Source organism: Poecilia reticulata, linkage group LG10 (assembly GCF_000633615.1).
Source record: "Poecilia reticulata strain Guanapo linkage group LG10, Guppy_female_1.0+MT, whole genome shotgun sequence".
NCBI lineage: Eukaryota > Metazoa > Chordata > Actinopteri > Cyprinodontiformes > Poeciliidae > Poecilia > Poecilia reticulata.
Window position 1 is genome coordinate 10,860,461 of NC_024340.1, and position 24,725 is coordinate 10,885,185.

Sequence of the window (24,725 nt, forward strand, 5' to 3'; positions counted from 1 at the left end):
TTTGAGAAGAACATCTGCTGATTTCTCTGTTTGTATCTGACAGCGTTAGCCTTATTTGCATCACTAATCCAGTTTTTTCACTTCCTCTTTTTTCATTTCTTTGCTTCTCATAGGTTCTGTCTTGATTCAGCAAAGCAAACTCGCCAGAARGTAGCAGTGAACTGGTCCAACTTCAGCCTCAAAAAGGTTCCATCCAATGCAGCTCAATAACTCGGATGAAATTCAGAGGGGAAGGAAAAAAAATTCTCCACATCACAAACTCTCTCAGCAGAGCCCGGTTTGGCCTGAGCCCTTCTCTCATTCCCAGTTTTCTTCTCCTGATAAAGCCAAGGGACCCTGGTTTTAAAAATCTTGCTCTTCACTAAAAAGACTGAAACGCGGCTCGTGGCCGTGAAGCCACCTGGCGCTCTCAAGGCCAACTCTACCCTTTTGCTATGATTGCAACGTGAACCGAATGAGTGACACAGAGACGGAGAAAAGTCTGTTGATTCAGCTGCATCCATGTGCTTACTTATGTAGTATGTAAACAATTACATGAAATAAATGGTTTTATCACAAATCTGCGAAATTTTAACATTGTTAAACTGATGAATTGCAATGAAGTCAAACGGAACTGGTGCTTATCATCCATCACAACCTGCAGTCTAATYCAAATATGCTAATAATGTACAGTTGTCAGAATGGAGCACAATATAATAGTTTGAACTAATATTAAGAAAACACAGCTCTACCATCCTAAGTTACAGTTATAACAGGATGCGCCGCYTTTAGTCTCAGAGAGACTGACGTCCATCCTGGCTCTGAATTGGATACCGATATTGATTACGATCAACAATCTACCTTCCACTTGACCTACCTGCTAGACTTTCTTGTTATGAAATTGAAAAAAAAAAAATAGTACAGCATGTTTTTTTAAAACAATAGATATGAGAGCAACACTAATAATATTCATGTCGTCACTTATTAAATTTAGTATTTTTTTTCTTTTATTACATTTGGCCTATGGGATGCATGATAAATGTGATTTCTATCAGCCCCCCCTGCAGATGCATCCCTGTGCATGATGAAAAGGGACTAAACTCTTTGCTCCTATCTTGTATTGGAAAATTGTGTTGCTTCAGTGTCGGTCCCTCTTTGGTGTTAGTTATGAAGAACTACGATATCCAATACACTCTGAGACTATGTGTTGAAGAAACCCCTTTGCCATGAAGTGCTTATTCTCTAAACTGCTATTTCAGCCCCTGCTTGGCAGCGCACTGTGCAATGTTCACTCCAGCATTGGACACACATTGTTTGTTGCAGTTAATTTAAATGCTTGTACATATTGAGTGAATATTTTTGGCCCCTTCGAGTCTTTTTCTTACCTTCCTGAGGGTTGTTTGTGTATATGTGTGAGCTTCATTTTTCATCCATAATGCTCTGACCTGTACTGTTAACTTGACGCCCTCCTCCCAAGTGTTTTCTTGGCAAAAACAATAGAAACAGACCTTTAGGACACAAGCCTTTGGSTTTACACCGGTATCAATGTTTTTTGCCTGATGGCTTTCATGAAGATGGATGATTTTTTTTATTATTATTATTTTAAATCTGTGCTGAAATTCTGTTTTTAATGTAACATCTCTGATGCTTTCCAGGTTATACTCAACTAGAAAAGATTACCTTAATGTTTTGAATGTAGATTTATACTATACCAATAATAGCCAAGTGTACGTTGGCTTGTTTCTTTTTTTAATTCACTTTTGATACTGTGAAAAAAAAATCTTTCGTTCGGAAAGATTAAAACAATACCGTTTTGACAAAATCAGGTGTGGTGTTCATCTTTTTTAATTTTGGCTCATACCTGTATCCGTACCGCTGTCTCGCCTGTTTGGAAGATGTGKCTCCGGTTGATCTGACCCTCCTGGCGTTCCGTACACTAGTAGCTTCTGTTGTGTAAACAGGAGGAGTTGATATACTGAATTAAATTATTGTATTATGATCTGTAGCTAACTCATAAGATATACAGAGTAAAGTTACGTAAATATTAAATAAAATGGAGACCGAAAATCGGGCTCTAAAGGTAAGTTAAGATCAAGCTAAGGGTGATAAACGGGTGAAGCTAGCTAAGGAAAGCTAATATGAACATGCTAACAATTTTATTTTTATCAGTGAAGGTCTAGCATAATTTCACATAAGATAGTACATTTAAATGAACATAAAATCACGCAGAAAGTGTAAAAATACATTTTTGTAATATGGTGCAGGTATTAATACTAAACACGGGCCTTACAAAGTAAGCTAGCCGTGCTATGTGCAATTTTGACTTTTCGAAGTSTACGATTATCAGTGTCTGCTTCTATTTTAATGTAAATACGGTGGTGAAATGTAAAACTGAGATGCGCATCTGTGTCAGTGAGCATTTCTTGGAGGCTTGAAGGTTGGATGTCCCTTGCACCAGCTTGAATTACTAAAATTGACGGGCGCTACGAACAGCTGTCTATACCACGCTAATATGAATTTAAATTTCTGAAATGAATCATTCAGCCACAATGTACAATTTTCATAATTTTGTTTTTGAATTATCATGGCATCTGTCATTTGTTTTATTTTTTCAGAAATCCCATGGAGGTGAAGAAAAGTCTGGCTCAGAAGGATCGGAAGATGATGATTATGTCCCATATGTTCCGGTAAAAATTAGGAAACAACAAACGGTGAGTTATCTTGCATTAGTAATGTTACAAAACAAAGAAATGACAAGTCTGTCTGCAAACTTAATGTTGAGGTTCTTRCTCCACGTGACCAAATGACCTTACATTAACCTTTTTTATTCATATTTATTAAATCCTTTTCACCCCTTATACTAATTCTAAAACCACACACTAATAATTTTCATCWTTTTACTTCATTATATGTAATAATCTGAATCTTGGGGGCGGGGGGACCTTTGTCAAAGTCGGGTAAATGAATATTAAGGGTCTGTTAGGCCTTTAATATTTTGAGTTGCTTAACTTTATGTTGCGCAGTTGTCCTTTAAGTAAGTATGTAGTCAAGCTTTTTGAATGTTTACAGCTCCAGAAGATGCTACGGCTGCGCGGAAAGGCCATAGATGAGGAGCAGAAGGATAGCGGAGAGGAACAAAGGGATGAAGAGGAGGGCCTTGGTCCACGCTCCAATGTTAGTCTCCTCGACCAACATCAACACCTCAAGGAGAAAGCAGAAGGTTTGGAGCAGAGCTTGTCCATGTGACAACACTTGTCTCTACTTTCTGTCTTTACTTTAAGGGATCTGTAACAGTTTTTACTTGTCTGCGTATGCAGCCCGTAAGGAGTCTGCAAAAGAGAAACAGCTGAAGGAGGAAGAGAAGATTCTGGAAAGCGTGGCAGAGGGCAGAGGTACGTTAACACAACCAAGACCCTCAGAAGTTAGAATTGAGAAACGTGTAGATGACACAACTAATTGCACAAACTCAAATCTCTTCTTCTAGCTCTGATGTCTGTAAAGGAAATGGCCAAAGGTATCATATATGATGACCCAATTAAAACAAGGTGAAGCCTTACTTAATGAAGCTTTTCTTGTGTTTGTTGGACTTCTTTTTTTTTCTTTTTTTCATTTAACTGATTAACATTCATTCGTAGCTGGAAGGCGCCACGATACATCCTAAATATGCCAAACACAAGACACGAGCGAGTCAGGAAGAAATTCCACATCCTGGTGGACGGAGAAGGCATCCCTTTTCCCATCAAAAGCTTCAGGGAGATGAAGTTTCCGCCAGGTGACGCCGCTCGACTCCTCGCACGTTAAAACTGCATCCTGTGGTTTCATGTCTCTCCTGTTAACACATTTCTGTTTTTGCATTTGCAGCAATTCTAAAAGGTTTAAAAAAGAAGGGGATTGTCCATCCAACCCCAATTCAGATACAAGGAATCCCCACAGTGTAAGTGAAGCGATGATCTCTGTCAGGATTTAATGCATGTGAAACTGTTGGTGAGCTGACAGCGCTTGTGTGTAGTCTATCAGGTCGAGACATGATTGGCATCGCCTTCACGGGATCAGGAAAGACTTTGGTCTTCACTCTGCCAATCATCATGTTTGCCCTTGAGCAGGAGAAACGTCTRCCTTTTTTCAAGAGAGAGGGACCATATGGACTCATCATCTGCCCCTCAGTAAGACATGCCAGACTCGTTTGTTTTTGGGGGGTTTTCTTGGAAAAACGAGATAAATATTTGGCATTTTACTTGACAAACACCGGTTGATTATATGACTTCAAAAATAAATTTTTATTTATACTTAATAAACCAAATTTTGTCAAATTACTATTAAATAGTAATTTCAGTGGAAATGTGCCCATTGTATTGTCGCAGGCAAATGAAGTTGAATGGAAGTAAAATAATAATGGAAATTGATARCTTTTATAATTTTGTCCATTTTAAATGTGAGTAGAAATTCTTCAGCAAAAATAAACGATGTACGTGTTGAGTCTAAATAATTGTTAGGTTTGATTTCAGAGTTTATATTGTATTTATGTGAAAGAACCGCATGCTTTCCAAAAAGAAACGTTACTTTGAAAAGATAAATTGTAATCGACAGATAAAACACCTGGAAAAGAAGGATATCTGAACCAATTAGGAAAAGCCTGAACAATGCATCTCTGCCACTTTGATTTGTTCAGAGTAAAATTCTCTGCACATCTTAGTCCCCTCATATTTTTTCAGTTTTAAACCTCAATTACATAAGCAATGGAAAATCTTTTACTTGTCATACAGTAAAACATCTGCAATCTCCCCCCCCCCCCAGCGAGAGTTGGCGAGGCAGACTCATGGCATCATAGAGTATTACTGCAAGCTGCTGGAAGAGGAAGGAGCTCCTCAGCTGCGCACAGCCCTCTGCATCGGAGGAATGTCTGTCAAGGAGCAGATGGAGGTGGTGAAACAGTAAGTAAGATTGATTGGCTTGCTCAGCGGTGAAAAATCTGTTCGCTGCTGTGCCGTTTGGAAGTGTTCAGCTACGTCATTCTGAGACAAACGCAGACACTCGAGAAGAGGTTCCCATGAACCGTGTCACAAAGTGTAACGTCAAAAAGCAGAGTAGCTACCTGTATCTGATAATCTTTTTATATTTGTCGTATTGTTTTCAGTGGCGTCCACATGATGGTCGCCACCCCTGGAAGGTTGATGGACCTGCTGCAAAAGAAGATGGTCAGTCTTGACATTTGCCGCTACTTGGCTCTGGACGAAGCGGACAGGATGATTGACATGGGGTTCGAAGAAGACATCCGGACCATATTTTCCTATTTTAAGGTGAGGCACTTGTGGTGTAAATAAGCGATGTTGGGGAATTGGACCATCAACATGTTTTTATCAGGGGTGTCCAGGTTTGGTCCCCGAGAGCCACTGTCCTGCAACTTTCAGACGCAACCATTCTCAAATACACCTGAATCAAATGATTGGCTGCTGAGGAGGGAATTCAGTCATTTGATTCAAGTGTGTTGGACAAGGGATGTGTGTGAAAGTTGCAGGTCAGTAGTTTTTGAGGACTGGACTTGGGCTCCTAACTGATTAAAAGGAATGGGGTTTTGTGGAAAAGAAAAGTTAAATGGGTATTGTGGCCCAATGTGGTAGAAGTTTGAGGAGAGAGATTCATTTAGTGCAAATTGAAGWAAGACTGGAACATAACAGAACATGGAAAAAGTGAATTGCTGTGAATAATTTCTGTTTCTACCATAAACGTTTCCTGGTTGATGTATTGACAGACACTCAGACAAAGCCTTCTTTRATCGAAACGCTTATCAGGATCATAAAACCCATCACATTTCGGAGATTCCAGCTGTGTGGAAAAAAATAATTTTTTCTGAAGTGACCTGGGCAAGTGTAGTTTAAATAAGCGAGTGATCAAATCTGGAGTGTTTGTTCAACAATACACACATCACAGTGCAGTTGTTGCAGTTTTCATGTTCCTCTGATCAGTGATCTGGCTGTTTTATTGTATATTTTAGTCACTGAATAGTAGTATTATTTTTTTTACATGCAGAAACATCTACATACTTTCTGGTGACATTTCTCTGGAATAAACTTTCTTTTGCCTAAATTGTGTTTTCATTCTGGATTTCTCCTGATTTCATTTAATTTTTGTTTTCTTTGTTTTTGTGATTTTTCTCACACTCCTCAAGCTCTCAGAGGAAGTGAAGTTAATCATCTAGAATTGGCCACGTTGTGTGTTCCAGCTGCTGCGCTCACTCTGGATGCAGACTATTTTCTCYGTCTGTAAAATGCAAAACAGTCTTCCTGATTTTGTGTGTTTTGTCCRTGTTTTCTAGGGACAAAGGCAGACCCTACTTTTCAGTGCTACTATGCCGAAGAAGATCCAGAACTTTGCCAAGAGCGCTCTGGTCAAACCGGTCACTATTAACGTGGGCCGAGCCGGAGCTGCAAGCTTGGATGTAATCCAGGTACGTTTTTTTTTCCGTGTCGCTGTAAAGCTTCTCAAATCTTCTCATAGATTCCATCTTGAGGATTTTCWTGAGCTTATTTTTTATTTTTTTCCCCCATGCAGGAAGTGGAATATGTCAAAGAGGARGCCAAGATGGTCTACCTGCTGGAGTGCCTCCAGAAAACCCCGCCTCCAGTAAAAATCTCAATTTACTATGCARACATCCCRRCAAAATGAGTGGATATACGTAAAGTCACCGTTTGTTTTGACAGGTGTTGATATTTGCTGAGAAAAAGGCCGACGTGGACGCCATCCACGAGTATTTRYTGCTCAAGGGAGTGGAGGCGGTAGCCATACACGGAGGAAAAGGTATGCAGAATTATGTCRATGCTGCTACGCAAAGCTATTAGGAGACAAAAACGGTGAATGAAGGAGCGTTGAACCCAGCATGAGATTTTCTTCTAAAATCCGCTTGTATTTCCTCATTAATACCAGCAGATGTCGCCCTTCTCGCAAATGTCACACGGTTCTGTGAAGCAGTCACTAATCAGGTGYAAAAACGAAGGTTTTATTTGTCGATTCTTTTTGCAGATCAGGARGAAAGAACTAAAGCCATAGARGCGTTCAAGGAAGGGAAGAAAGACGTTTTGGTTGCCACAGACGTTGCATCTAAAGGTCTCGATTTTCCAGCCATTCAGCATGTAGTGAACTACGACATGCCTGAGGAGATAGAAAACTACGGTAAAGAGGGATATATGCTGATYAATAARTCTATCTACACAAGATTGTCACATTATGTAGTTGGGTGTGGACTTCTWCTCTAATGCCTCTCTGTCAMATTTTTGTTGTTTTAGTCCACAGAATAGGAAGAACCGGACGATCAGGCAAGACCGGTATTGCCACAACGTTCATCAATAAGGGCTGTGGTGAGGAAATATTCCTTTTATTGTTTTAAATCCAAGTTATTTATCCTCAAAATTGTTCTTTTACTTTTACTTTGCTGCAGATATTACAAATATCTGTTGTGTCCCCCCCTCCATTTTAACAGTAAAGAAGTAAAATGTAGCTGTTTCAAGTGTTTTGTAGCCTCTAACAGGTTTTCTTCCAGGATTGCTCTGCATTAAACTTYGCCAAAGTGTGCAGAATCACACTTTGTAATTTGTGTCAGACACTTGAGCAAATACATTTTTAAACCTTTAACATTTTGAAAGCAAAATATAATTTTCACTCTGCTCGATAGATTTGCACTGCTGCGTAATATTATTTAGCAAATTACTTCTATTTGCTAAATGTCACAAAAATGAGAGGGATAGTGTGTCAGAGACGTATTAATGTCTTTAAAGTCAGAAGTTTACATGCGACTCCAGTGTTTGGCAGCGTTGCCTCTGAACTATCYGACTTGGGTCAAACCTTTCAGGTTTCCTTCCTGCTCTGGTGTAACTGAGTCCATTTTGTAGGCCGCGTCGCTCGCACATGCCTTTTCAGATCCGCCCACAACTTCTCCATAGGACTGAGATCAGGACTTCGTRGTGGCCACGTCAAAACATCGCCTTTGTTGACCTTAAGCCACTTTTGTCTGTTTGCTCAGTGTTGTTGCTCATTTGGAAGATCAATCTGCGCASGAGTTTTAACTTCCTGGATGATGTCTTCAGTTGTCGCTTTAATATTTCCACATACTGGTCTTTCTTCATAATGCCATCTATTTTATGAAATTCAGTTCKTTCTGCAGCAAAGCGGACCCACCACATAATTCACAATCAGAAGGGTACAAGCAGACTGGAGTTGATGACCTCTGCTCTAAAATGTCCCTGTGTCCATCTGCAAACTGCAGTCTGGCTTTTTATGTTTCTTTTGAAGTAAAGTCTTCTTCCTCACCGAGTGGCTTTTCAGCCCATGTTGGTACAGAACACATTTCACTGCGGACAACGACACCGTCTCGCCAGCTTCAGCCAGCATCTTTCAAGGCTTTTGGCTTTAATTTTGGGGTCAATTTGCACCTTTTGGGCCAAACTCGGGCGGCGTGATGGTGGGACGTTCCCACCACGTCTGTCTTCRCATATAACGCTTTGAACGGATGAACGCAATACCTGKAAGCATCTGAAAATGATTCCCCAAGGATGTACCAGAAATGTCCAAATCCATGACATTGTCATCTGGGTTTTCTCTAAAGAAACTCTAATCTTTCTTTATGTTAACTTCTGATTTTAAAGAGATCAGTAAATAAATCTGACGCATTCCTTTTCTCACTATTGTGGCATTTAGTAAATAGAAGTAGATCTGGCCATTCTGAGCTAAAAGTAAGAAAAAAAAACGTGTTTCTATTCTTTTATTTGGTGTATGTAAACTTCAATGCTACAATGTGGCAGCAACATGTCAAAGAGTGACAAATTGTTGAGTGTGAAAGCGAAATACAGTGATGGCGCCTAATGGAAGTGCTGCAGAATCGTCCTGACCAAATCTTCATCTGTCTGAGGATGTTAGTCCTCCAGTGACTACTGGATCCAGACATTAAGAACCACCCAACTCTGCAGCCCAAGCGACTGTTTTCTGTTCATTGTCTGTGAGGAAGTGCTTGATGACGGGAAACGRAGTAAATCTGTCAACCACAAGCCATTTTAGAAAATGAAGCTCCTAAAGTAAACTCAAATGGCATTCACCAAATGCAAAATACCAGCTGGCAAGTTCCTGTAAAATGGTTCTATTTTAATGTTAGATTTGTATGTTCACGTTATTTTTTTTAGTGTAATTTTAGTGGAACAAAATGGATGCAAACCGCTCAAATGCAGTCGACAGGAGTAATGAGTTTTAGAGCAATGTGGTGGAGGAATAAGTAAAATGTAAGTTTTTACGAAGAAATGCTTCTCAAATAAAGCACAAATGCTCCAAAAACTGTATTTAAGTACTGTATGTAAGTAGATTCCTTTTATTCCTGCCCACATCTGGTAAAGACCAACATGGAGGAGCTGATGAAAGTTAACAGCAGGGTGAAACCAGCCAGGCTTCAGGGGACAAAGAACTTKTGACTTTAGCTGACCTTGAACTCAGCGGCGTTCGTCTCGTCTCTCCTAACAGACGAGTCTGTGCTGATGGACCTGAAAGCTCTGCTGGTGGAAGCCAAACAGAAGGTTCCCCCGGTCCTCCAGGTGCTCCAGACGGGCGACGAGACCATGCTGGACATCGGAGGTGAGCTACTTTGTTGTGACATATCGCCTCACTGYGCCGTGCGGCATTAGCAGGTTTATGCTAACACATCCTGCTGCTGTGTCTTCCCAGGGGAGAGGGGCTGCACGTTCTGCGGCGGTCTCGGCCATCGTATTACCGACTGTCCCAAGCTGGAGGCCATGCAGACCAAGCAGGTCACCAACATCGGTCGGAAAGACTACCTGGCTCATAGCTCGATGGACTTTTAAACGCTATCTTCGTTTTGTTTTTCACAAGAATGCAAGTTGTCCTGATGTAGGTGAAAATATTTCAGCGGAAACCTTACACTTACATGTAATGTCTCTGAATTGAGGAAGTTTATTTTATCATCCTCCTCTAGGTCTRTTAGACAAAAGTGATTGTTTGCTTCTTTTCCTCTTAAGTTACTTGCTGTGAATGTTATTTTTTTAAATACTGCTAGTATCATCTGAACTGTAAATAAAACCTTTTATATTTTACATGATCTTTTTGTATTATGTACAAAATTGAAGAAGTGTCGCTGAGTTTTTTTTCTACGAGGAAGTTGATGTGGTTGCAAAATAATTCAAAGGGAAGTTTGACTTAAGAAAACGGCAGCACACACAACTTGTGTGTCCTTTCTTTTGTAACAGGTTGCAGATGATGATTTTTCTTAACTCCTCCTGTCAGGGACACAGGTCAACGGCGGCAGCATGACAGCAGTTCATGACGTCAAGGAAAAAGTCAGACTTGTGGTAGAGGAGGCCTAATTTTAACCTCATCACTTGTCACATTTTTTGCCACATCGCAGCAACTGCTGTCAGCGTGTGAACAGTTTTCATCCAAAGCGTACGAGCATGGAGGTCATTTTCAAAGAGGGGATGCTGCATCTTCAAGGGGCCAAGTTTGGGAAAGTAAGTTGAATCTTTTGCCATTCGATAAAGTACGAGAAACACTCTGCCTGCTTTTCAGCGCTTGGCTGAAATGCGGTGATTTGAGTGTTCGGTTCTTATAAAAGGTGGAAAAGTTTAAAYGTGCGTAGTGCTGCTGCATACAAACGCTTTCACAGTGTTGGCATTTGTGTTGCAGCACCTTGTACGGSACAGCGTCCTACTTTTTTAAGATTATTTTAAAAAATAATAGATATGTCAATACTGCTATCAGGATATTTATCCCCTCAAGCATATGTACTTCTACTCCAAATATTACAAACTAGATGACATTTGTTTTTCTACATGTCACTAGTACAAGGCAGCAGAWTGTTCTCTGTCGCTCTTCTGCAGTAACAATGGGCTGATGTGAAAACTCATGCTGAATTGCATGATGTATAATCATGTATGTATGTATGTATGTATCATATGACTATGATTTTTTTTTTCTAGGAGGATTTAGAGGTTAAATGACTGATAAAAAAAATACTTGGTATTTCTGCAGAAGCAGAAATCAGCGTTGTAAGTTCCATTTCAGCTTACTCCATCGGAAYAAATAGACATGCAAAAATAAAAAGTAAAAATAACTGGAGCAGCCACACATGTGAAAATAGTACACCGAGTTCAGTAGATTTAGAATTCAACACCCGCATACAGGATTGTGTATTTATTTATATGTCCTCCCCCCCTTACAGATTTGTTCTGTGTCTGCTTTTTGGCGAATGTGAGAAGTGTCTTTATGCTCGGTTTGGTTTTCTCCTTGGACCTCTCACACGAACACCTGYGTTTTGCCGAGCCTCTCGTCAGTGTCAGTGAGTCTTGAACGGTGACCGTAACAGGCAAGTGAGATCAGCGATGCTTGAAATGTTGCTTTGGTTGCTTTTGTGACCTCATGGATGAGTTGTCGATGCGGTCTTGAGATACTTTTGGCCACTCCTAGGGAGGTTCAGCAATGTTTTTTTTTTCCCTTTGTCTTTTTTCTCTCTTCATTGCTCGAGTTCTGAAACCTTTGAAGGAAATGAGCTTGTAACTCTTTCCAGACTGATGGATGTCAATAACTTTCTCRTCTGTTTCTGAATTTGTGGCATGAGGTGTTGCTCGTCTTTCACCCTACATCGTGGTGTTGGAGCTGCTATTTAAGCTATTTCTTGATTCTATGACTCTGGCAGGAATCGAGCCTCCGTTGCTGCTGYAACTAAAATCAACATACCAAAGGAAATCATGGTAAARTCACAGTTTAACAGGTGCAGTTACTTCAAGATCGCACCAACAACTCATCCTGGAGGTCACAAAAGTACCCAAACGTCATCTAAAGCACTGCGGGCCTCAGTGAGCGTCAACGCTCGTGATTCAGTAATAAGACAGAGTGTGGGAGAAATTGTATCTCTGTGAGGTTCTTTTTGACAGTGGCCAAAAAGAGCCACTGCCAAAAAGAGCAGTGGATCTTTTTGGCCACTGCTGGCCAAAAAGAGCTTAAAGAAAAACCTCACATTTGTCCAAAAACTCTCAATGATCCTCAATACTCTGGAGGGAAGTTTTCATTGGATTGACGGGGAAAAAAGGTAAAAGGAAGATATGCTTCCCATTACATCTGTTGTAAAACTAATGCGGCATATAAGAAAAAGAAATTATTCTCAGTCAGGTTGACTGGCTTTTTTTCTCTATTTAATAAATGAATCAGAATTTGAAAACTTCCTTTTTTTTATTTTTATTTTTTACCAAGGTCATATCTTGTCTGAAATGATAGTTTCATGATTGATTGGGTCATGTTGTCTAAAAGAAGTACGAGACAAAATCCAAAGAAGCCCGTACAAGAGAAACGCATGAGGCAAAGACTTTCTCTACAACAGCACTGCATTCTTCAACAAGCAAGTTTTACCTCAAATGACATTTTTATGCACAAAGTCTTTATCTGAAGCTTAAACAGAGACATTATGAAATCTTTTTTTGACGTGTTATGGGATTTTTGTTCCAAAACATCAAGTAAAAATGTTTGATGTATCCTTAAAATATTTGTTTCATACGATCTTTAGACTTTTAAAGTTGTGGCAAACTCAAACTTGTTGGGAGCTTTTTTTATTTTTCAGACAAAAGTTTAAAACGCTTGCACAGAAAACCAAGTCACAGGAGTGAAATAATGACAATAATTATACAGTGCTTTGAAATATAAAGAAACTGAAAAGTAAGAATGAAAATAATACTTAAATGACTTAAAAAAAAAAAAAGCCTCCCTGGATTTACAAGTTTCTCTAAAAAGCATTTCTTTTATATGCCTCATGTTGAGATTGAAACCATGAAATGAACACAAACAGGAACAGTAAGAGTCCAAATAAAGTATGTAAGTCAAGATAGCTGTAGAGCTATAATCAAATCCAACTTCCTGACTGAGTGGTAAAATAAACCTTCAGCAACATTTGACACACTTGAGGTGAACCTTTTGTATAGTTGTCAACCGTTGCCATTATTGAAGAAACTTTTCTGAACCCAACCACTGCAAAGATCATCAGACATTTTAAAATATCACAACTAGACGTAAGTATGTTTAAAACATGGCAGCATCTCATRAAAGGAATTTCTTTAAGGCACGGAGGTGGCTCTATCATGATTTGGTGGTTTTAATCAGTAAAGTAATTAACCTTTTAACAGGGAAAAGATAATTTTATAGTAAGTATGGATCTGTAAAAAGCTGGAACAGAGATCGGCTTTAGTTGCAGCTAATCCTCCAACTTTTATCTTTGTTCTGATGCGTTTGGTAACGCGTAGATTAAATTGCTTTTTAATAAAATAAAATAATTTTTACTGCATCAAATTGTGCGTTGTTGTCACACTCGGTGGTTCAGAGAGCGATATTAGTAACAAGTGGTGTTTGGAGCTACGCTGCGTTTGTGGTTTTCACAGTACAGTGGCCCAGTACACCAGTGGAAAAATCATTTCTAACATGTGGTGTGTAGTGTGAGAGCGCCTCAGAATTATATATACCGGTACATATATATATATATATATATATATAAGAGATTTTCTTTTACCTAACCAGATGGAACCAAAAGAAGAAAACACTCCTGTTCATTGTCTATACCTGTTCAAACATCAAACATAAAAAATTTTTTAAACCATATCAGAGTGCAGAACATCTCCTCTGACTGGGTTGTGCAGCATTTGTTACACGTTGGTGCCGTTTCTATGGTTCTTGGAAATTTCTAATCAAAAACACACATGCAAGAGGAATTCTCCCAATACCAGCTTGTCATTGCCGTGTATCCTCCTCCCCCCAAAGTGATCCACCATTTGATTTCTAAGAAAGTTGAAAGGGGAACAGCAGCATCCGATCCCTGTAGAGAAGTTGATCCGGTCGTTTACACGTTCTTTGCATCCCATCTCTTTGCGAACCATTCCCTTCCCGGTTCTGCACGTAAGCTTAAACATAAATCGGATCAGTCCTTCCAGTTGGCCGACTTGTTTATTTAATGTCAGAGTTTAATTTACTGCCATTAAAAGTTGTTTGTATTACGATACCGAATTCTTTTAAAGATCTGGCTGAACTTACTTTTGGCTCATTAAAAAAAAAAAAAAGATGACGAATGTATATACAGGATAACTGAACAGATAACTGTTATATTTTTGTCTTACTGCAATTCAAATGTGGGTTTTCTCAGCTCAGCGGTTTGGATTTAAAAACATGAAACTTGCTGTTTCTTTGGGAGTAAGTGAAAATGTTMATTGCTTTGCAAAAACCTGTTAGGTTTAAAAAGTAAAGGACTGTCACAATGAATTAAATCTGACCTGATTATGGCGGCAAAAGCAACTAAAAGCTCGTTGAAGTGGTCCGATAACCAGAGATTATTAGCAGAGAGGAAGTTTTTCTGGTATTGTTTTGCAAGGTTTAAATTTGGGTTTCCAGAAGTTGCAGTGAGGAAATAATGTTCTGCCATTTAAAAAAAAAACAACTGATGCTTTTAACTAAACTTTCACACCTTCTTTTCTTGACCCCTACTATCATGGTCACTTCTGCTTTCTGCAGGGTGTGCGTCCTCACGGCAGTGTCAGAAATTTGGTAAAATTTCATCCTGCAGAYGCAACCATGAGAAGACGTGTTACAACACAAAACCCCAAATAACTCAAATAAGACTTGATCGGTAAATGTAAGACAGAGCAAACTAGAATACAGAGAAAGGCTACAGATGTTTGAATTTGGTTCCTGAAATCAGTTTCAGGTTGCAGACCAGAGGTGTAAGTTGATGGGTGGCGAAAAGAGAAGTGAGGCTCTCTCTTCTGGTCTTTGCTCCCGAGTAACRGGAACAATATGTCACCTGTAAACTCTTGGCTTCATTTTTCACTTCAGCTCTGAGAATCGGATGAGGATTATCAAGCTGCTTTAGAACAAGAACAGGAGGTTTACCTGTTGATCACGCTTCCTCTAAGAGCAGTGTGCAAACACACCTTCTGTCACAATCACACACACACACAACCTCACACACACTCTGGGATTGAGCTCAGTCCTAAACAACAGTTACGTAAAGATCTGGAAAATGTTSATGTAATTCTATTTCATTTTTTTTATAATTTAGCTTCATCCATCTTTCCGTTAACGCTCAGCCATACCTGCTTAAAAACCTATTCCCCATTTTAAACGGATACTGTGGCCAATAAAAGTTCACACACCCCTGTTGAAGTCCTGTTTTCCAGACGTAAGAATTTTAAAATTACTTTTTGATGYGATGTGCGCTCATACTCAATAAATCATAATATAGATTCCGATGAGGCTGCTTGTCGAGATTATTTGAAGAATAACTATAAATAAGGCATTAAGCATATAACCTTCATTAAGTCCACATTTCTGAATTGAAGGTATTTTTTTATGTTAGTCTGATGAAATTCTAATCATTAATGTCGTGTTTTCATTTGTTAGTGGAAAATCCTCGTAACTATTACAATTAAAAGCCTTAAAAATCATCAATAAGTGCAATTAACCTCCGTAATGTATGGAGTTACTGAAATAAATAAACTTATCAGTGCTCTTGTAATATGACTGTCAAAAGCAAAAGCATTTTTTGATCTATTTCAGTTTTCTTGAGTTCACACATGCCACAACTTGAGTGAATGTGATGAACCAGAGTTTCCTGACCTTTTGCTTGTTTGCATCCTTTGCTTAACTCTGGGGAGAGGTTACAAACGATTAAAAAAATAAAATAAAATAAATAAACTTCATTGCATGACAACATCGCTAGAAGACACAGATCAGAAAAATGGTTGCAAAAAGCATTGAGCATCACCAAACAGTAGCTCATAACCTCTGTGGRAAATGGTGATGGCAGCGTCATGATGTGGGGTTACCTCTCTTCTGATCGACCCTGAGTGAATTCATAAACATTTTAATGTCTAGACAGTTTAGACCCCGAACTTTCAGGCGTGGGCTCCACAGTGGTGCAGTTGGTAGAGCTGTTGCCTTGCAGCAAGAAGGYTCTGGGTTCGATTCCCGGCCTGGGGTCTTTCTGCACGGAGTTTGTATGTTTTCCCTGTGCATGCGTGGGTTTTCTCCGGGTACTCCGGTTTCCTCCCACAGTCCAAAAACATGACTGTTAGGTTAATTGGCCTCTCCAAATTGCCCCTAGGTATGAGTGTGTGTGTGCATGGTTGTTTGTCCTGTGTGTCTCTGTGTTGCCCTACGACAGACTGGCGACCTGTCCAGGGTGTACCCCGCCTCTCGCCCAAAACGTTGGCTGGAGATGGGCACCAGCACCCCTCCTGACCCCACTGAGGGAAAAAGGGTGCAAGAAAATGGATGGATGGACTTTCAGGCGTCTCATGGAAATGTGAAAGTGAAGAGAGGCTTCATTTGTAGCATCACTGTGAATCAGCAACAATAGATGTTTTCAGCAAAAAAAAAAAGAAGCATGCAAGTTTTCGAATGGCGTCTCAGAGAACAGAACTAAATCCAAGAGCAAATACATGAGATGAAACTTTTTCAGAAGAGTGGGCAAAATAAAAAAACAAGTTCGTATGTGAAATGTCGAAATATTTCATGACGTATCTCACGTTAATGGATTTGAAGTTTAAAAGTCTGACATTGTAACAGGACTTCTCAGAGCCATTGCTGGTTTGTTTGGTTGGTAGGTAAGTAAGTAATTAAGGCTAGACAAGCACAAAAAGTAATATTAAGAGTTTAGATGACAGCTCAATCATTATTTTTGCCTTAAGGTGTGCCTCCACTCATACAGCTAGAAGATGATGCAGTGTGTTAATGAATGAATGAATGAATGAATGAATGAATGAAGTGCTATGGAGTCCTCTGGACTTGATGAAGCGCTGGACAAGTACACACCATTTACCATTTTTCCAGTGGAGACACTGGAGGCCGATTTCACTTTCAAAATCTGTCTCCAGTAAAAAAAAAAAAAATAAAATAAAATAAAAAAGTCCCCTTTCTTTTCCTGTCAGAGAACGTGGCGGAAAATCTGGATGGTGCTTTTCAAGCCCAGCTCCATGGGTGTGGGTCGGCTGGAGTTCCGCTCTGTATCCGACGGCGAGCAGCTAAAGGCCGGCCGACAGAAAGCACAAGAGAGGAAGGTCGTGCGCTTAAGCGACTGTCTGAGCGTCACCCCTGCGGCCAAGGAGTCGTGCCCGGCTCGCTGCACGGCCTTCTACCTGAACACCACACACCACACCTACACCTTCGCCTCCACGGAGAGCCAGGACTGGATCAGCGCCCTCTGCGTTCTCGCCTTCCAGGTACCGCGCTAACCCCCGTCGTTATGACCCGACCCCCCCACCCCCTCCCACGCAGCTGCCAGACTTTCGCTTCATATCAGCGTTTTGAATTTGGGAAAAATGCTCAGAAAGCTTCCCCACAGCCAGACACGATAAGAACATGGGGAAGTTGAAACATTATCTGGAACTTCTGCCACTTCTCCAATTCTTGTGCTTGCACAAGCCATGTTCTTGCTTGCATCTTACCACTCTGAAGTCATAAAAAGCAGTGATAAGAGGGAGGCGTTTACGCTGTGTAATGTTTACTGTGCCACCGTGTTTACAGAGGGATCCTGGAGAGTCGGAGAAAGGGGATTTTGAGGGAGGGAATGGCCTCACCATGGAGGATAATGACCTTTACTCGTCTTGGAAAAGCGGTAATTCCCATCATTTGTTAGCGTCCATCCAGTAGGATGAGCGCAACGCTGCACTGTTTCTGCTAATTGATGGTGTGTTGCTATGTGGAGCTACTGCCGAAAAGCTGGAAGATGTGCTTTGTTCAGAAAATGAAAAGGTGCAGCGAGGAGCAATTTTTTTTCCCGTTTTTACTCAGGATAAACAAAAAGACTTTTATTTTAAATAATTTCGGGTAGGAATTTCCCGCTGTTAATTTCGTAGTGTACATTCATAGTAACATAAAACATATTTTTGTCATCACAAAATAACAATAAACTGAACTTTACCAAGTTCTAAAATGATTCGGTGCTGCTGCCTATAAATGGCTAAAACAGAAAAACTGTTTCCACAATTCTATTACATAATGAAGAAAAACAGCCGAAATACAAAAACTGTGTTAAAAAAAACCTTTACCACAGACATACTGTTTGTAAACTTGCTCGCCAGAAAGCTGCCAGCCAGTTTGTTGCTATGTGTTAGCACGATGCTAAGCGGACACCAGCTGTGACGTTAGAGAGGCAATTGATGTAAACATGATTATTAGGTCGTTTTTGAAGAGCTGAACTCCATCAGTTTTCATTGAGAAAAACTATTATATTCAAGATCGTTGCCAGAGAATGCTGAGAGAAAAGACTGAACACAAACAACAACAAAAAAACAGCTGTGACTCTGATGACCTTATCTGACTTCTTTGAGAAGCGTGACTTTGTTTAGCAAAACTGCATCTGATTGAGCAGTATCTTTTGATCGGATGAGAACTTTTTGTGATGTTTGGCCACAATATCATATGTTATATTTAGAGTAAACCAATGGCAATATCAGCACAGACAGCTCATGCTATGGGYGTGCTTTGGGGCCTGGGTGCCTCAGAGTCACCAAGATGACCACAAGCATTTTGTAACCCAAAGCTTTCAAGAGTGAAATTAAACCCTTTCTGTCTGACAACTAAGGCTTGTTACAAATGCTCTTACGTAACAGGTTAGAAATCCTAAGCGCATAGACAAATCTACAGCAGAGTACGCCTAAAAGAAAGGCATAACGGCATTGCAGTGGCCTACTTAAAGTCCAGGGCTCAACCTAATTGAAACCCCAATGAACTGAAGTAGCTGTACAGAAGAGTTGGCCCTAAATCCATCCTCAGTGACATGAGTGGCTGATAAAATCGCACAGGAAGCGACTATTTCAAGTTACTGTTACCAAAGATACTGAATCATGGGGTGGAGCTTTTCACGCAGACCTTTTTTTCCTCCATTATCTTTCTCTTAGTTTCATAAATTATTACCCTTTTGAAACTGCTGAATGTTTTTTTGTTTTTTTTCCCCACACAGCTCAAACCAGATAATTTCTTATGTCGTAAAACGTACAAATGAATTTAAAGAGAATGTCCTTTCTTTTAGTTAGAAAGGAAGTAACGAAAGAAGATGGTGGTTTCCCCTCCCAATTTGTATACACGCTAAAAACATGCCAAGAAGTCGAACTGAGCAAYAAGAAGTGCAACACCTGCCATCGTAAACACGCGTAAAACATCTTCCCCATTATCTTTAATCTGCTCCACAAACTGTTTACACCCAAGTCCATTGTACAGTACTTTATCAGCATCAAAATCATTAACCAGATTATTTTCATTTAACATTAAAGACTCTTCAGCAATATCTCTTTAGAAAGATTGAACTCTTGCTTAGATAAACAGGTGCTTTTTAAAAATTTTTTTTACAAACACCGTAAAGTCAAGCTCTCACCCTGTCATTACTGTAATGTAGTGTAAATACCTTGACGGTTAGTGTCAAATGAGTTTCCGCTTACTAAATAAATGTAAGACGACCAGGCGGTATGTCGCAACACAATAAATTCTAAGCATCTGCTGAAACTCGCGTCATTCGTCAAAAGCGGCTAAAGTGTGCTCGTTTGTTCATGCGTTAAAGCTCGAATGCTCCGGCATCAGCAAGTTCCGGCTTATGAAAATGCATTTCCTTTCATTTCCGAACGGATTACATTCCCCCAAGTCACCCGGGCGGCTCAAACGCACGGAGAGATTAGCAAAGTGCGAGTAATTTTTATTTAAATCAGGCTGTCTGTTTTGAAAACGTGGCGTGCGCTTGTTTCCTTTAATGACACGCTGCTGTAACAAGTTTCTTGGATTTGCTCTGTCCTGATGTACGTACGAACGCCTCCCCGCTGGGTTGTTTTCTGACAAGTGTAGAGCCGACACTTCCTCCTGACCAGTACAAAGTGAAGATCCTGGGCACGGACGCGGCCAAGAGGTGCAAACTGGCCGGGGAGTATGTGGTGTTCACAGACAGCGAGGCCTTGGAGCTCCTCGATGTCAACACGGGCGGCGTCATCTACAGCTGGCCGTACAGACTCCTGCGCAAGTTTGGACAAGTGGAGGTAAAGTGTAGCGAACCTCATTGATTCATCTTAATGCCAAAAGAGAGATTTTATCTTAGATTGTCGCACAAAGACTCATTTGTATGAGTGAAGTCTCTGCGAACATAAAATGCCCCACAAAATAAATCCATGCACTTTTTTTTGACGTCAATATGTCTTACTGTGATTTTGTGTGATGGAGCAACACCAAGCATATGACATGGTTTTGGTTTAAAATAATAATCTGAAAGTGTAGCATAGCAGCCTTGTCAGGTCATTATTGCAAATAAGAACGCCTTATTAGCAGCTTACCTCGTTAATTAAAGGTCGAATGAAACACATTTGTAAACTCCCCTCCCTCCCAATCAATAGTTTTTAATCGCAATTATGCCTGCAAATCTTTTGTGCAAAAAATAACTCAAACCCATATAATTTATATGGAGGACATCTTTGAACATCACTGTTCAAGTCATGTGAAAGATTCTCAATTAGTCTAGACTTTGACTGGGCCGTTTTATCGCACCAGTATGCATTGAGCTTAACTTTGTCATTGGAAGTCAACAAACTTCCACACAGGCCGATGCTGACATGTGCGATGTAGTGAGGGTGATGTTTTCCACGCCAAAATGTTTTGCACGCATCCCGATATGTTTAATTTGAGTCTTCTAAGACTAGAACTTGTGAAAAGGTTTGAGGCAAACAACACATCTTCTACACTGAAGGCACTTTTGGTTCACTAATGTCTTGCAAACTGCTGATGCCTTTACAGAAGAGCTGGAATTAAACTGAAACACAGCTGGACTCAATTTTAATTCATTTTTATTTTTTGGTTTCATTGTATTTTATGCTGATCAATTCAATTCAAAATTCAAAAATACTTTATTCATCCCAAAGGGAAATTGGAATTGGAAACTGGGGGGGAAATGCAATCAGAGTTAATGGGGCTGCTTACAAATGCAGGTCACACTTTTTTAGATTTTTTWAAATTTTATTTAAAGATGTCATATTACACTTCACTTTGCAGTTATTAGCTGCTTTGTGTTGACCACATAAAATCCCAACACAAAACGGTGAAGACTGTTGTCGCAACGTGACACGACGTCGCCGCTTCCGAGGCGCGTGGATAATTTTTTACGCGGCTCAGTATTCGTAAAAAATTGTGCTAACCGCAAATTGAGCCCTGGTTTGATTGTGATTGCAGGGGGGCTTCTGCATCGAAGCGGGCCGTCGCTGCGACTCGGGAGAGGGAGTGTTCACCTTCCTGACCCGCGAAGGCGCCCAGATCTTCCAGGCCTTATCGAGTCAGTGTTCGCTGCAGAAGAAACAGGGCGCCCGGCCCTGCGGTGTCAAAAAAAGGTCATCGTTTGACGCGTCCTCCGTTGCCCTTCCAGCCGCGGTCGTCCAGACCGACGCACCTCCAATCTACAGCCTTGTGCGGGTCCGTCGTGACAAGGAGGACTGTTCTGCCAGCCAGTACTCTACGATTAATCGCCCCTCCGAGGAGAGTATGAGGCATCTGTGTCCTCTCCAGCCTTATCTCTACAGCAGCAAAGATGAGGTGGAAGAGGAGAGCAGAGAGGAGGAGGAGGTGGAGGAGGAAGAAGAGGAAGCCGAGGGTGAGGATGATCGGTGTCATTCCCTTGACGCTGTAGATGAGGATGCCGACACACAGGACAGCATTTATTACAACTTGAGGAAGACCACGCCTCCACCGATGAGGAAAACTGAGATTGGCGAATTTCAGTGCACGTACAGAGAGACCAAAAGATACTCCTTCCCCTCCTCCTCCGACCTCCATTATTCGAATGATCCCCTTTCTCTTGACCTCACCCATGCAGATCACTTTGCCTCAGCACTACCACAAAGCCTGCATCTCCCACCCGCAGATATCTCCGACTGTGCGGGGTACAACGCACAGGCGGTGGACGACGCGAGCAACCCGGAAGAGGCCACCGGCTTCGCCGTCCCATCTGAGTTCCCCGGCAGCTTCAAACACAGGCTGGCAGAAATTATTTCTAAGGACCTGGCGAAGTTCCAGCCTCCTCTTCCCTATTGAGCAGGCAGGCAGCCCCACGTTTTACCGTAGGCTGTTTGCTCACAGACTGAGTGGGAAGAGCAGTTTTTAACCGTGATGAACTGTCAAGCGCCATAATTAGTTTCTTTACGGCTCTAAAATCCCTTCCGCCGGACACCTGCTGTCAGGCTTCTGGTGCTTGCAGATGTTTGTATGTTTTTCTGCTTTGAAAATAGATCTGGAGCTGCACTTTTTTGGGGGGTGGGGGTGAGCGGGATTAGCAACAGCAAAATGTGATAATCGGTTTTTGTTCTTTGCAGCTTGGACATTAGAGAAGCAATGTACCTTTTGAAGCCACTTTGCTTGACCGGGTGAAGTAGGAAGCAGTTGTTTAAAACTGAAACGTTTAGCTGATACAGTGCTGAGCTCTCTAATATTTTGTCACATTACAAACCAGAAACTTCAGTATAATTTACTGGGATAKTATGACCGACACGAAGGACCTCGAAATTGTGAAAGATTGCATGGTTTTCTAAACTTTTTCTAAATGAAAAGGATAAAAGTTCGTCATGCATTTGAGTTTAGCCTCTCTACACTCCAGCCGTCGAGCGCCACCGGCCTGCAACTTTGAGATGCAACCCCGCTCCAACAATCCCAAATCAAATAGCAAGCCAGCAAGTTTTAGAAGAGTTTGGTCATTACCTCTTAATTTGACTGAGGTGTGATGGAGTGGGGGATGCATCCAAAAGTTGCAGGACAGCGGCAGCCAGGGACAAGAGTCGCAGACCCCTAAAAATTCTTTAAAATAATTGATCATTTTCATTCTGCTGCAATGACTGTCATGTTCTTCTTCGTGTTGGTCTTTGACAAAAAGGCCCAGTAAAAATAGATTTAGGTTTGTAGTTATAATGTGGTATCATCTGTGAAAACTTAGCTAATAAGCATGAATATTATTGCAATGTAGTGCATTCACTCTGACCTAGTGACTTGTGCAACAGAAAGTTTCATTGTCTCCTTATCTCATTAGCCATGGAATGTATACTTATAAATTTTGCAGCATTGTGCGTTAGTGTGAATTGTGCACGTCACTAGAAGTGATATATACATAAATAAATTAAAATGCACACCCATTAATTCATTATATCTTTATTGTAGCAAAAAAAAATCCCATCCCTCATAAAATACAGATTAGCTATTCTTAAATAGAAAAATACTTGTTTTATTTCAAAATAAAAGCTCGGATCCAACCACTGACTGGAAAATGCCACAAGTTATTGTTCGGGACCTTAAAGTGCAGGCGAAGGCCTCTTTTAGTTCATCAAGAGGAAACCAAGTCAGGATCTCAGACAAACGAGTGAGTTTTCTTCACTTTTGAAATCCAGCAGCGCAACATCTAATCTACTGGAGCAAACAGCAGCAGCTCTGCCTCACTTCCATGTGAACATCTGGGAACCAGTTGGGAATAAACTGCCTCTCTGTCACTGTCTCCCAGTCTGACTGTCCTCCGTGTCGCTGAGAGTCAAGGATTCACCATCGCTGCTGCTGGAGGACGCTTCTGACGTGTTGGACTCCAACACAGATGAAGGTCCGAGTATGATCAGGTGGTTGATGGATTGGTCTCTCTGCTGCTGCTGCTCCTCTCCCGTCAGCAGCATGGCTGGCTGCGCAGCCGCGTCCGGGCGGATCGAGTGAATCAAGTTCCTCCTGGAGGTCTTCTCTGACCCTGAGCGGGGGCCTCTGGACTCCTGCTGCACCACGCCGGCCAGCAGCTCAGACAGCTCAGTGATGTAGATCTGCGCCATCTGGAGGGTGTCGTACTTGGACAACTTTTTCTCGTTTTCCAGCGATGGAATGACGCTCCTCAGTTCGTCGAAGGCTTTGTTCAGACCGTGCATCCGCCTGCGCTCCCTGGCGTTGGCTGCGACGCGCCGGTGTCTCTGAGGCCCCAAGCCGCTCCCCTTGTCTCCATCGGATGCCCTCGCGTGGCCCGTCTCTGCGGACGCGCACTCGTGGAGTCTACCCACTGACCCGAGTTTCTCCAGGGAAATCCCAGCATCTGCGGCGCCGTGCGCTTCCCTCCGCGAAAAGCCACGGACCGAGTTTGAGGAAATCCACGTTTTGGAGCTGAGGTGGGCCAGATTTTTCTGCTGTAGCAGGGAGAAGTCCTCCGGGTACTCTGGCCAGCCCGGAAGCTCTGCTTTTGCGGTCATCATCAGTGACAGCCTGCGGTGCAGTGGATATTGCGCACGGGACTCTCCGCGTCTTTGGAGAGGTTTTGCTCCGGCGCCGCCAATTTATAGAGCCTCCCCTCAGTCACCTTGCTGTCACTCCCTGCCCAGTGACAGCCCTGCCGTCTCAGGAGAGAGCAGCCTCTGACCCTGTCAAAGAACAATCAGACAAAGCTCGACTTTTTCTCCCCTATTGTGCTTTGTAACTCAATCACGACCTTGTTGTTATCCTCACACATGAGGGGAGCTGGAGTATTAATCATTCAGGAGCGTGTATGTGCACTGGAGGTCTAGAAAGTTTGGATAAAGGAAGAAAAGGGTGTAACGTCTCTCTTAACTGGAATGAAAGTAAACGTTGCAAACGCAAATTTAATGGATAAATGCGGATCATATTGCAAGTGTGCTTGCCAAGACTCAACGTTATGCACAACGACTTTTGAGCTTGAACTGAAACATGATCCACATTTAAATACACCGATGAAA

At 41.4% G+C, this 24,725-nt stretch overlaps 3 protein-coding genes across 3 annotated transcripts; 2 read left to right on the top strand and 1 right to left on the bottom strand.

Annotated features, from left to right (window-relative positions):
• The first annotated feature begins 1,855 nt into the window (after positions 1-1,855).
• ddx41 (DEAD-box helicase 41) lies at positions 1,856-10,096 on the top strand. The gene is made up of 17 exons (XM_008419928.2): positions 1,856-2,059; positions 2,595-2,690; positions 3,049-3,199; positions 3,297-3,371; positions 3,464-3,524; positions 3,615-3,751; positions 3,841-3,913; positions 3,989-4,142; positions 4,774-4,910; positions 5,114-5,276; positions 6,293-6,424; positions 6,529-6,600; positions 6,678-6,774; positions 6,997-7,146; positions 7,260-7,331; positions 9,478-9,588; positions 9,679-10,096. The coding sequence occupies exons 1-17, from the start codon at positions 2,033-2,035 to the stop codon at positions 9,813-9,815; spliced, it is 1,845 nt and encodes a 614-aa protein (XP_008418150.1). The 5' UTR covers positions 1,856-2,032; the 3' UTR covers positions 9,816-10,096.
• Positions 10,097-10,201: 105 nt separating this feature from the next.
• On the top strand, positions 10,202-23,148 carry dok3 (docking protein 3). Its single transcript, XM_008419929.2, has 5 exons — positions 10,202-10,478; positions 16,929-17,219; positions 17,524-17,614; positions 19,834-20,021; positions 21,202-23,148. The coding sequence occupies exons 1-5, from the start codon at positions 10,422-10,424 to the stop codon at positions 22,054-22,056; spliced, it is 1,482 nt and encodes a 493-aa protein (XP_008418151.1). The 5' UTR covers positions 10,202-10,421; the 3' UTR covers positions 22,057-23,148.
• Positions 23,149-23,199: 51 nt separating this feature from the next.
• On the bottom strand, positions 23,200-24,259 carry atoh1b (atonal bHLH transcription factor 1b). The gene has a single exon (XM_008419930.2). It carries the CDS (start codon positions 24,225-24,227, stop codon positions 23,493-23,495), a length of 735 nt encoding a protein of 244 aa, XP_008418152.1. The 5' UTR covers positions 24,228-24,259; the 3' UTR covers positions 23,200-23,492.
• Between the last annotated feature and the right edge of the window lie 466 nt (positions 24,260-24,725).

What these genes read in the sequence shown, in the direction of transcription:
- dok3 (XM_008419929.2), top strand. Translation starts at nt 10,422, where the DNA reads ATGGAGGTCATTTTCAAAGAGGGGATGCTGCATCTTCAAGGGGCCAAG. An exon ending in AAGGGGCCAAGTTTGGGAAA is followed by an intron (nt 10,479 to 16,928) that starts GTAAGTTGAATC and finishes TTTTCCTGTCAG; the next exon opens with AGAACGTGGCGGAAAATCTG. An exon ending in TCTGCGTTCTCGCCTTCCAG is followed by an intron (nt 17,220 to 17,523) that starts GTACCGCGCTAA and finishes CCGTGTTTACAG; the next exon opens with AGGGATCCTGGAGAGTCGGA.
- atoh1b (XM_008419930.2), bottom strand. Translation starts at nt 24,227, where the DNA reads ATGATGACCGCAAAAGCAGAGCTTCCGGGCTGGCCAGAGTACCCGGAG.